The 11,831-nt window shown below is 37.9% G+C and overlaps 1 protein-coding gene across 1 annotated transcript; it reads left to right on the forward strand.

Moving 5' to 3' along the window:
• Positions 1-399: 399 nt before the first annotated feature.
• Positions 400-8,154, forward strand: TMEM175 (transmembrane protein 175). The gene is made up of 7 exons (XM_009872607.1): positions 400-453; positions 1,702-1,737; positions 2,782-2,865; positions 3,520-3,684; positions 4,993-5,071; positions 6,758-6,899; positions 7,467-8,154. Exons 2-7 carry the CDS (start codon positions 1,708-1,710, stop codon positions 8,128-8,130), a joined length of 1,164 nt encoding a protein of 387 aa, XP_009870909.1. The 5' UTR covers positions 400-453; positions 1,702-1,707; the 3' UTR covers positions 8,131-8,154.
• Positions 8,155-11,831: the final 3,677 nt, after the last annotated feature.

Here is an 11,831-nt window from a genome sequence, read left to right on the forward strand (position 1 = left end):
TTATTAGGTTTTTGGTATGTGAATCGATGGGTCAGAACTGACATCTGTATGAATTTGCTGTTAACAATTGTCAGATTTCATCAGTGTAAATGTATAGTTTTGAGTGTGTAGGAATAATGGGGTGGGAGGTAAGCCAGCTTATATGCCAGCTGTCCTTAAAATAGAAATGAGGTTTTTAATAACTGCTTCATGACTGAACTTCAGTGTTCGTATCTTACTGTTCAAATTTTTCTAAGAAATTACTTTCATGTTTGAGCTAATGAGTTTTGGTAGCACCTGGATTGCTTGTATAAATTCTAGAGCAAAAGAAACCTTACTGAAAAATTTACAGTTTGTAAACAGTATAGTAAAACACATTTTGGGAGCTAGCTTGCTTCTGATACCACGTCTTGCCTTGACAGGTTGTTTCAGGTGATAGAGCTTATAGATGATGTACTCGCTCTTCTGAATCTGGTGAGTCTTGTCAGACATGCTTGGTGTTTAGCTAGTAAGTACGGGCCACTTTTTCTTAAGTCTATGTGTACGTATCCAGAAGTTTCTATTTTAAATAGCATAACTCTCCAAATTTCCAAACCAGGAAGATGCAAAGAGCTTGAATTCCTCCTTGCTAAAGTGGCTAATTGATAACTAACTTGCTTTTAACTTCCACGTGTTTTAACTATAAGTCAAAAGAAGCTCTGCAAGAGATTAGTCTAAAGTTCATCTGAGGGAATTGAAGAGGCACCTGTGGCAAAAGCTTTTGAATCTGTTCATCTGCGTCCAGCTGAAGTATCTGTCATCGAGGCTTAAGAAAGTGAAATGCTATGTCTTTTTTTTTTTTGACAAAAATATTATAGTGGTAGGTTCAAATTACAGTTACATTTTCAGTCATTCTGAAGCTTACTTGAATTGGAGTAGTGTATGATCTTTCAAAAACTATCCAAGGCACCAATCTCTGAATCAGTGTTCTGAGCTTTACATTTGCCTAAATCTTCCCTCTTAACAATTCATTTATGTATGTTTTTTAACAAAGCACCCTGTAATATCTTGGTTATTAATAGTGGTAATGGGATGCTACAATGATGGACATGTTCTTCCTTTCATGTCAAGCTTTCTATGTTGCTATATTGTTTAAAATTTTGTTCCCTAACAGTGTGCAACCACACAGTTAATGTAATTTTGTTAATAAAAATACTGAGTTTAAACTTCATGAGGTAACACCACAGGAAAATATGCTAGAGGACTACCTTAAGACATGGAATTCATATCTAATGTAGTTTTCAAAGCAATGCATTTCTCTGTGTTTGATTTGTCTTTTTTTTTCATTTGATGTTTTTATATGTGAAATATTTGTGATCAAACACTTTTGCAAATAAGAAACGCCCCTTTAGGAGGTGTGGTACTTTTGGCATTGCTACTTTAAAAAGAAGTCTGTTAAGAACCATAGCAAAACTTTTAGCTGTGGTATTTGTAACAAAGCTAGCATTTTCTAAAATGAGCCTGTACACTTTGGATAGCAGATGTGAAAGATGTATATATACAGAACTAACCATTTGTTATAGCCAAAGTTCACCAACTTCAGAAATATGTTTTGGTCTTTTTTTCATTATGCAACAGAAGTATTTGATCTGTTTGTGTTCCATTCTTTGGGTGCATCTCTAATGAGGGAGTTGCTTGCTTTGTATTTTACCTAGTGTTTAAGTATACTTTTTTCTTTTTTAGGCATGTATGATGATCATAACTTTCTTGCCATACACAGTAAGTACTTTTATAAAATCTGACATGTTTAAATTTATTTATTTATTTATTAAAAAACACAGGAAAGTGTTGTTATAGTATAAACCCTGAATCCCCTGTAATAGTTAAGACTTTTTTAAAATTCATGAGGAAGCGTTAAACCCATCAATTACTGCATGTTATAGACCTGGCAGAAAATGAGTATTCTAGAAGAAAAATTATGATCATGGAAAGTCATGGTGCCCCATGATTTCCTTTTAAAAAGCAGCTGTATTGAAAAGTATCAAAGTTATCTGATGAGAATCTTGCATTTTGTAAGGGCACTTAAAGCTATATTTCAAACTCCTCTTTAGATGACAGAACGTATTTCTTTTGTAATCTAGACAGAGTTTTTGATACCACTTTTGACTTACTCAGCAAGGTTGATTCTGGCACCCAAACATCTTTTAAATCTGAACACTATGTTAGCAACAAAACAGATGCTTAAAATGCATCTTGACTTTTATTGTAGAACAGATTTATATGACAGGCACCTGTTTCACTTTGGATATATATGTGTGTTATATATTAGTCAGCAGAGAATAACAGTGTAGTCAGTAAAATGACCTTTATCAGCGTGAGCACATACATTTTATTTTGCGTTGAAGCTGAAATAATTTTTGGGAAGTTGTCAATGTTACCCTGGTACCACTCCTTGCTTTCTTTCCCCCCTCTCAATGAAGCTTAGAAATAAATACAACAGGGAGCCATGGAGGTAGAGAAGCTAAAGGTAACCTAATATAAAGAATTTTAACAGCTATGAAGATCTCGTCTGGTGATGACACTGTTAAACTTAATGCTCAGCTACAAAACAGTCTGTAGTTATTATGGAGACATAGTGTCAGAGAGGTTATGATTTTGCATGTATTTGTGGCTATAATTTACATTTAGTGGAATTACATTGAAATGCAGAGTATTATTTAGGTTTTGAGTTTCAGTGTTGAATGGAGAGTACTTCTGTTTCTCTACTGTTATTCCTATGTTGCTTCTTAATTAAATGTTTGATCTAGTTGCCTTTTTTCCTAGTTTTCCTTAATGGCCTCCTTTCCAGGAGTACCTTTTGGCATCTTCCTCTTCAGTGTCTGTGCTGTTGTCATTGGCCTTATACAGGTATTGGAGCTATCTTTTTATGTTTTCACTTTTAAATAGATTTTCTTGGGTACAAATAAAATTTCATTTCTTAATTATGGGTATAAATTGCTGAATGTCCTTTTTGTTCGTATGACATTATTTTTCAAAGTTTTGCCTGTTGAGATAATGCAGTACCTGTACTTAAGATGGAAGTTTGCATTGTCACTGTCCTGTGAAACTGATACATGCAACTAAATTAACTAATCTCAAAAGTCCACAAAATAGTTATTCCTTTCCCACTCTTTAAAAATGCCTTGGGGAATTAGCAATGGACTTTTCCGGTTGGTGTTCTTACTGAACTCCGCGATGGCTGAGTGAATGTGGGCTTTCAGCCTCAGTCCAGTGGCACCGGTTTTCTCCTGGTGCAGTGCCTTGTTGCTTTCTGTTCCTTGCTGTGAAGGTCTTAACTTCATGCAAGATCCATGGCCATGACAAGCTCTGCAGAGGAAACTAAAATCTTGGCATGCGTTGTATTGTGAAGTCTCAGTGTTTTCAGCAGCAGACCTCCATATGGAAGTTAAGAAATTAAGGTTGAAAGTGTTTAGGAAATGGTTGATTTATAGTTTTACAGCTTTATGTTTGAAATGCTGCATATACTTGTGTGTCATAACTTCAGTAATGCTTTCCTTGCAGGCTGTGATAGTAGCGTATGGATTCTATCACCCACACTTACTGAATCGACAGATACAAGTGTCTGAAAATCAGAATTTCTATAAACGTCATATCCTAAAGATTATCCTCAGAGGACCAATTTTGTGCTTTTTAGCAGCCATCTTTTCTTTTTTCTTTATTCCTTTGGTAAGTTCTCCCAGTTAACAAAAACATTTGGTGGAGCAGTTTCTATTATTTGTATGTAGAACTGTATATTAAAATAATGATGTCTGTGTTACAGGCAGACTTTCTCAGTTGCCACCTCTGTGGTTGTGTAATCATGGCTGCTATTTTGCATTGAAGGTGTTCGGTTTACAGATACCAGTCTAATCTGATCCATGAGTCGAGATAGATTTGAAGGAGTATTTTGCTACAGTATTTGCTTTACTTGCTCTGCCAGATTTTTTTTAATGCTTCTTTTAATTAGAAGCAGGTCTTCTAAACTGTCACTTAGCATCTTACTCATCATAAGTAAGTGAGGTAGCATGGAAGGTTACATGAAATAAAGACCACATCACGCAAATAGAAGGCAAGTGAATGTAATGGCTTCGCTAACTCAGAGTGTAAGAGTAAACAGAGTAAGCAGACCAGTTAGCCAACCTGCATCTCAGAATAAAGTGATTTTGGCTAAGATGTGCTCTTACACAGCCTTTTTCTCTGCTGTCTTTATTAAATGGCTGGGAGTTGCTCCTACTTAGTAATAGTTTTTGTCTTCCTCAGAACTTTTGCTTGGAACTGAAATGTAGCTTTTGGATGTATCCTGAGTTTACTTTCCTCTCTCTTGGAAAAGGTGGATTTAACTGAATTTTGAGAAAGATTCCATGGGAATTAGCAGTGTTTAAATAATCCCCGAATTTGAGAGAAATCAGGTTCCTGTTGATAAAAGGGACAGTTATGAGTCGAAATGTGAAAAGGCAAAATTTTAACTAATTTTTTTTCCTTTTACACCCTTACTTCCCTCTTCTCCCTCACCTTGTTCACTAGTGTGTTTTCTGTCCATATTAACAACATTGACATTAATCTCCAAATTGCTTTTGTGGCTTAGACCTGTGCAAAACCTGTGACCCAATAATGTTCCACTCAGGTGTCTTTGGTACACAAGTAGTAGAATTGTAGAATGGTAGAATCTCAAGATCCCATAAGGATCACGTGGGATAGTTCTCCAACTTCAAAGAAACCATTACTGCAGTTTTGTTAGCAGAATTATTTCACTTCTTGTTTAGCGTGTTTTATTACTAAATTAGTTATCAAAAAGCAGTATTAGGTTGCATACGCAATACTCAGGAGGTGCATGGACATTTCAGGGGAGACTTTTCCATGTCATAAGGCCAATATTTGGTTTTTGTCAATATGATTATACCTAAAGATTGAGAGTAATAGTTTTATATTAAACTTGGAACGTGATTTGTGTTTTTTATAACTAAATTTAAACTGTGTTCATTTTCCTCTCCATAGTCTTATGTACTTCTTGGGCTCGTAATTGTTTTTCCGCATCTCACTCGATTCATTTCGTGGTGTAAAACCAAGATTGTTGGTGAGTAACAATATTTGTAGGAATATGTTCAGATATATTATTAGATTATCAACATGTTATCCAAACAGCCTGTAATGAAATAATTTTAGTTATACTTCCATTTTCAGTCTTGACACATAGTGATTTTGGGGTTTATTGCTGTGTTTCCAAACAATTCTTTCCTTGCTGCCTGTTTTCCCTTAATTCGTGATTCAATTTTTGTAAGGCACAACATGTTCAAAGATGATTTCTGAGTGCAAAACCTCTCTAGTATGTCCCAAGTACGCGTGTGCACACACACAAGTATGTGAGTGACGGCTGCAGGTCATCTATCCCTTTTCTCTCCTAAAACGAAAGAAGGGGGATTCAAAAGTATAGGAAGCAAGCTCTGTGCCTGTATCACTTCCCTGCGATATTGTGTGGTCCCACATTTTCAGACTAACAAGGTAATTCATCTAACTGCTGTGGTCTAAAGGTGTACCTTCGCACATGACTTAAGTCAGCCTAAATCCATGCTTCCTTCCCTCATATTCCTGGCCTATGTACTGTCTGCCCTCCTTGTGTCAGCAATAACAATTGCACAATGACACAGGCAGCCAGAGCTATGCTTAAACTCTGCTGAGAAGGAGGTTGCCAGTTACAGATTAATGAAGATGGTATCATGCAGCCTACTAAACCAAAACATGGAATGTCCCTCTTTGAGAGCAATACAAAGTGACTACAAAAACACTAGATAGATCACATCTTTAGAATTGGTACTACTGTCAGTAGAGTAACACCTTTGTGCTTCTGCTGCTGCTGTTCAGCCTAATGCAAGTCCATCTGTGTACACTGCAAATGGGAACGTACTTTTGACTCTCCCATGCGGCAGCAATAATAGGGAAGCAGAAATACTCTGAAACAGGTAAAGCAGGCTTTCAGAGCCGGAGATTAAAGACATAAAAGCACTGCCTATGCCTACTGTGATGGGGGCACTGCAGTTTGCAGTCAAGTCACACCTCTGTACATCTCACCCTGTCACATGGCTGACATAAATTGCTGCTCTGTTGACTGAGTTGTAATTGTATTTGCTTTTCATTCAGTTCCTCTCCTTCTGGAAGCTGTAAGCTTTTTCTTCACCCTGTGTACACTTCTGAAGTGATGCAGCTTGGCTAGCTGGGCAGTTCAAAGTCCAGTCTTCAGGGATGTTTGACGTTTTTCTAAAAGCTCCACAGCCACACCACTGGACCAAAGACTAGATTTATTTTTAGGCAGGCCATTTGATGTTTCAGAGCAGCCCACATGCTCCAGTGAGTTCTTTTCTTCCATGCAGTGTAAGTTCTCTACACTCTCGTAGTAGAGGACCTACAACTGTTAGGGCTTCCTGAGGCACAGCACCTGATTTGTTTAGCTCTAATGTTTTGTTCAATTACAGTGTTGAGTCATTATTCACTTGGTGGAAATGACCTGCCATACAGTTTAAAGGGCAGGGCTTTCTTGTCCCTTGGAGTACTTGTTGTCCTGAAAGCAACGTGAACTTTAGGGCGAGGTACAGCTGCCAAAAAAAGTGGGGAGAATGACCTGTGTAGGTGAATGGCACCTTTCTACAGAAACATTTTGGCAGGTGGGTGGAAGGAGAAAGGGAGACCACAGTAGGTTGTTAAACTACCTTGCTTTGTTCTACCTGTTTTTTGTCTTTCATTAGTAAACATCGAGATTTATTTCCAGGTCAGAGAGAGGAAGAGGAGGAACACCATAGCTTAGAAACCTTCACTTTTTACCTCAGTGAGCCTCTGAGTAAGGAACGGGTAGAAGCATTCAGTGATGGAGTCTATGCTATTGTAGCAACTCTGCTCATTTTGGATATATGGTAAGGCTTTGTGTGTCCTCCTACATTTTGTGTTGTTAAATATAATGTTAACTTTTGTCCATATGTAATTTTTGAGGAAGAAAAAGAAATTAAATACTGACTTTGATTTCTAAAACCTGCAGCGATAACTTTATGATTTTCTGGAAAGATACGAAATACAAACAAAAGACACTTCTAATCCTCACATTTCAGCATAGGTGATCGTCAGTGTATGTTGTGGCAGGGAGCTTTGAAAAACAAAGTTTCCTTCTTGCTTAGTCATGTTTTCAGATTAAAGGCTTTTATTAACCAAAGCTGTGTAGTCACTCTTGCAAGTTCATAAAGTTACCTGAAAAGTTACCTAAAGTTACATTAGCCTAATGCAATGCCCGCTTACTTTCAGATTTCCTTTCAGATCTAATTTATTTGCAGAGCTATTTGAAATGCTGAGTTTAAGTTGAAAATAGAGAACTACAAAGTGGATGCCTGTTCTCAACTTTCTTAGAGTAAAGCAACATATTTCAGTGTTGCTCTAGATGTGTTTTTACAACAGTAATCTGCTGCATAAATAAAGTTTTCTCTTCACAGTGAAGACAACGTCCCTGATCCCAGAGAAGTTGAAGAGAAGTTCCATGGCAGCCTTCTTGAAGCTTTAAGTGAATATGGGCCAAACTACCTTGCCTACTTTGGTTCATTTGTAACAATTGGTCTCCTGTGGTTTGTCCATCACTCACTTTTCCTTTATGTAACAAAAGCTACACGGTTAATGGGACTGCTTAACATACTGTCATTGGCTTTCATTGGTGGACTCCCTCTAGCTTACCAGCTCACCAGTGAATTTGCAGAGAAGTCTCACAATGAAATAGAAGCCATTCAGATCAGCTGTGTTATCACTTTCTTTGCCAGCATATTTCAGTTTGCAATATGGACTACAGCCCTCCTCCATGAGAAGGAAACTTTGCATTCTTTTGCTAGGTATGGTGGCAAGGAGCATGCCTTCATGTTTGCCAAGCTGGCTCTCTACCCTTGTGTAAGCCTTGGGGCATTCTTTTTAACGTGCTTGTTAAGTGAATTTAGCACAACAATTTTCCATCTTATGCAGATTGTAATCCCATTTGCTTTTCTTGCGTTGCGCATTTTTGTTAGAATTTCTTTAACTGTCATAAAGTCCGTGATGTCTCTCTCCAGACGGAAGGTTGTATTGTTAGAAGAAGAGGAGGCATGTTTGTCTCATAGTGAAACACTGTCCTAAATTTCTGCGCAGTGCATGGGAAGTTCTGACATTAACTTCGCTTCTTCTAATTCACGTTATCTTCATGTGTGGACTACATTTGTATAAACCAAAGCCTGCATTGGCCGTAACTGGGGAATATTTAAGTTTCACCTGGTTGTTAAGACTCTTTTTCCAAAACATGTAGTTGAAAAAATCAGGTAAATAGGGGATACAAAGGAAAGCATATTCCTCTTCCTTTAGAACTACCCTTTTGGAAAATGTGCTGCTTTACATCAGATTGCAGTGATGATTGATTAACAAGTGCACAAAAAGATGCTTAGCATAATTCCCAATTTTTCTGACATATCACAGCCAAACACAGGTATAAAAGCTGGTTGTGCTACCGTCAGATAGGGAGTAAGACTTGGAAGACACAGAGACCTCTGGTTTTCTGGATGGTCCATCATGGTAGAAGGTTTGTGCTGCTCTCTCTTTATTTTTTTTTTAATGGTTATAATGCCTCTTCTGCATAGTCACAAACTTGTGTCTGCATGTCGAAAACTACTTAGATTTGAGTGGCTCTGAGCATGAGTTTAAATGGGAGTTGCAATTGTCACCCATGTGCAGTCTTCCACGATACCTGAGCACAAGTTCTTCAGGTGTATCTATCTCTTCTTTCTTTCTTTTTTTTTTTTTTAAATAAATATGTATTTAACAAATGGGGATTCAGGTGACTATGTATCTAAAGTTTGTTACCTCCTGGGGAAGAGATTTAGCAAAGAGCTGTTGGACTAGAGGTAAATTTGTTTCCAGTTCTGAGGCAACTACTTAGGTTTGTCTGTTTTCATGCATGTTGAAAGGAACATTCTTTTGTTATTCTGAAGACATGATGTCATATTTAAAGACAGTATGAGACTTTCCAGTCATGTCCAATAGTTCTCCATTGAGTGTAGGGTTAAGTTTTTCCCTAAGTTGAGGCTAAGGGTCTCACAGATTTCTGGGCTCAGCAAGACAGCAAAAGAAACTAATCCTGTAGAAATTCCAGTCCGTGGCATGTTGCATTTTTTTACATTTAAGTGCAGTTTAATAAGCTTTATGCTTATCAAACATTATCCTGCAGAAAGCTGTACAGGAGTGGGCAAAGTTGTCTAGCCTTTATATTTCTTCTTGGCAGAGCCGTTGGTTTGTATTTTGAACTGTCTTAGTGCCTGATAACTTTAATGCCATACCTAAAGGCATTTGAGGGATTTTGTTGTTCCTCTGAAAAATATTTTGAAAACACTGTGGCAAAGCATGCCTGGAGTAATTGTTGGTGAAAACAAATTCAGTTGACATTTGTCTTGAAAGCACTTGTGCTTTTGGTCTGAAGCACCTTGATACCAATATGTAATTGTTAGTATTACCTAATTCTTATGAGAGAGTATGTTCAGATATTCAAGGGGGTTTATACCTAATTGAGATTAAATGACTTGCAGTAGAATTCTGCGCTGTCTTGTGTATCACAGGGCTTTTCTGATGGAAGCACTTTTGGTTCTATATGGTTTTGTTTCTAATGTGCAGCAGGCACATCATAAGCAATGAATATGTGTATTTGTAATAAATACCAATCAGTGAAAAAAACAAAGCCTCTAGCCCTTTATTTCTCACTAGTCACCTCCCTTAGCTTGCCAGCAGCACTTCTCTTCAGTCCAGAAGGCTGCTGGCCTCCTTTGCCAGAATAATAGTTTTAATTAAATAAAACCTCCTGGAAGCAAAGAAGTAAAATTGTAGTAAAACACTGCCGTGAAATTTCCCTTCTAATGACGCTGAAATTTTTTGCCTGTGGTACTGGTAGGACCTGTCAGCAACAACCACTTCCTGACCTGAAGAGGTCAGGTTGGACAAAATGTGATCATGCACAGAAAGATATTTTAGAAGTCCATTGTCCCCCTGTTCACAATTGGGACTCCATCATGACAGCTGTTTGGCCTTGTTATTGGATTCACGTTCAAGATTAATCTGATCAAGATGTTAAAAGATGGTAACAGCCACTTGCAGCACTGCCACCTCTGCCTTCCATAACAAATAATGCTAGCTGAAAAATTCTATTAAAGACTGATGAAGGATGCAGTTTCGGTTTGGAGCCCTTAGAATATAATCATGAGATAACAGAGCTCTTGATTTACTTTAAGAGAATAACAGTTGTAGCTGAAGTTCTTTGCAGACACAGGATTTGCGTTTAATCGCTACAAACATAAATGGTTTATGACTTTTTTCCATTTTATTTGAAAATGGAAGTTATTCTCTTATGATGTATCAGGAAGCTGTTTCTTACAACAACTCAAACTTGAATACAAGTTTGGAGCAGAGGTAGTAAAAGTTACTGTTCGGCATCTGATAAACCAAGCACAGCTCTTGAGATTGGATTTTTCAGTAAGATAAAGTCAGTAACTAGGAATTTTGGACTTGCCCAGTTTGATTCCTCAGTGTGAGGGTACTTGGCAGTAGCGTACAAAGCTCAAGTTCACTGTAGGAATGTGGTTTGCTTCCTTCAGCTTCGTAACCTGCAGGGTCACTCATGAAAGTGTCAGGTAACCGTGACCTGTCTGTTGGCTACGATTGAATGGAGCACAAAGATAAAGGTGAAAATACATTGATCTCTTCTAGTGCTTATAATCTGAGATTTTATTGCAGGTAACTGCATGGTGCCTTTTGTTCTCCCTGTGTGACGCTGTAGCATCACAACTTGTAGTCCAAGTTGCCAGCTGCATCAGTAGGGGTAGACCAGAACATCTATTCTATCCATATGTAACAGGACAAGTGATTTTTCCTCAGATTTAGCGCTTCCTGTTTAAACTTCCAGCATAGGGATCTAATTCAATTAATTGCTCAAAATCGTTAAAAATGTGAGTGTTTTGTGGCTTTGAATAAGTCAAGCTCAGTCAGTAACTCAGTAAAACACTCCTGCGAAGCAGATGTTCAAAAAATGAGTTGGTGCTAATTTGTTGAGGCACAGGGTAAAGAGCAGAATCTGCTGTTACTGACATGCTCCTTTTGTAGAATCATTTTTTTTAGAATGATATAAAATGTGCTTCTTTTTTCTCACCCTGTTGTACGAGCTTGGAACTTTTAAATACGGGGCTAATTTTCTTTATTAAAAGTTGTAGTTAGCACCCACATTCATGAGTGACAAAACCAAGGCAGCACTGTATTTGTTAGCCAGAGTCATCAGAAGGAATCTCAGGCTGGTGGAACACAGAAAAGGCTCGTTACGTGGCTGACTGCAGTTTGCCATATTTCAAAATAAGCGATGCAGTAATGCGAGACCCTCACAGTTTACAACTTCCTTTTTTTTTTTTAAGGTAGTAAGTTGAAAAACACTCCGGCTAAGATGTGATCTAATTTGAATTGTCTTAAAACTGGTATACTAGCACCTGGAGAAGTGCCAGCCTGGGTTCTAGTTCTGCAGGTGCTGGTTTCCCGGTCAGTGTGTGCTCTCACAGGTCAACAACAAGGCTCCTAGTTGTCCTACTGCTGCTTTTTGCCTGAAAAATTTATAACATGCGGTTAAAATCATACCACTGCCAGGTACTTAAGGATTTTAAAACTCTGGTCTGGATGCACATTGGACAAAAGTGGCTGAATTGGCAATCCTTGTACCGCAGTGGCCTCACTGGTTTGTTACTGACTCCTTCTGGAGTTTTGGGGTGAATTACTATTAACAACTGATGGCTGGTGTCTGGAACCAGTGTGGTATCTAC

The sequence above is a fragment of the Apaloderma vittatum genome, unplaced genomic scaffold (assembly GCF_000703405.1).
Source record: "Apaloderma vittatum isolate BGI_N311 unplaced genomic scaffold, ASM70340v1 Scaffold44380, whole genome shotgun sequence".
Lineage (NCBI taxonomy): Eukaryota > Metazoa > Chordata > Aves > Trogoniformes > Trogonidae > Apaloderma > Apaloderma vittatum.

Coding starts and splice junctions, on each gene's coding strand:
- TMEM175 (XM_009872607.1), top strand. CDS start 1,708: ATGATGATCATAACTTTCTTGCCATACACA. Junction 1,738..2,781: donor TAACTTTCTTGCCATACACA/GTAAGTACTTTT, acceptor CTTTTTTCCTAG/TTTTCCTTAATGGCCTCCTT. Junction 2,866..3,519: donor TTGTCATTGGCCTTATACAG/GTATTGGAGCTA, acceptor CTTTCCTTGCAG/GCTGTGATAGTAGCGTATGG.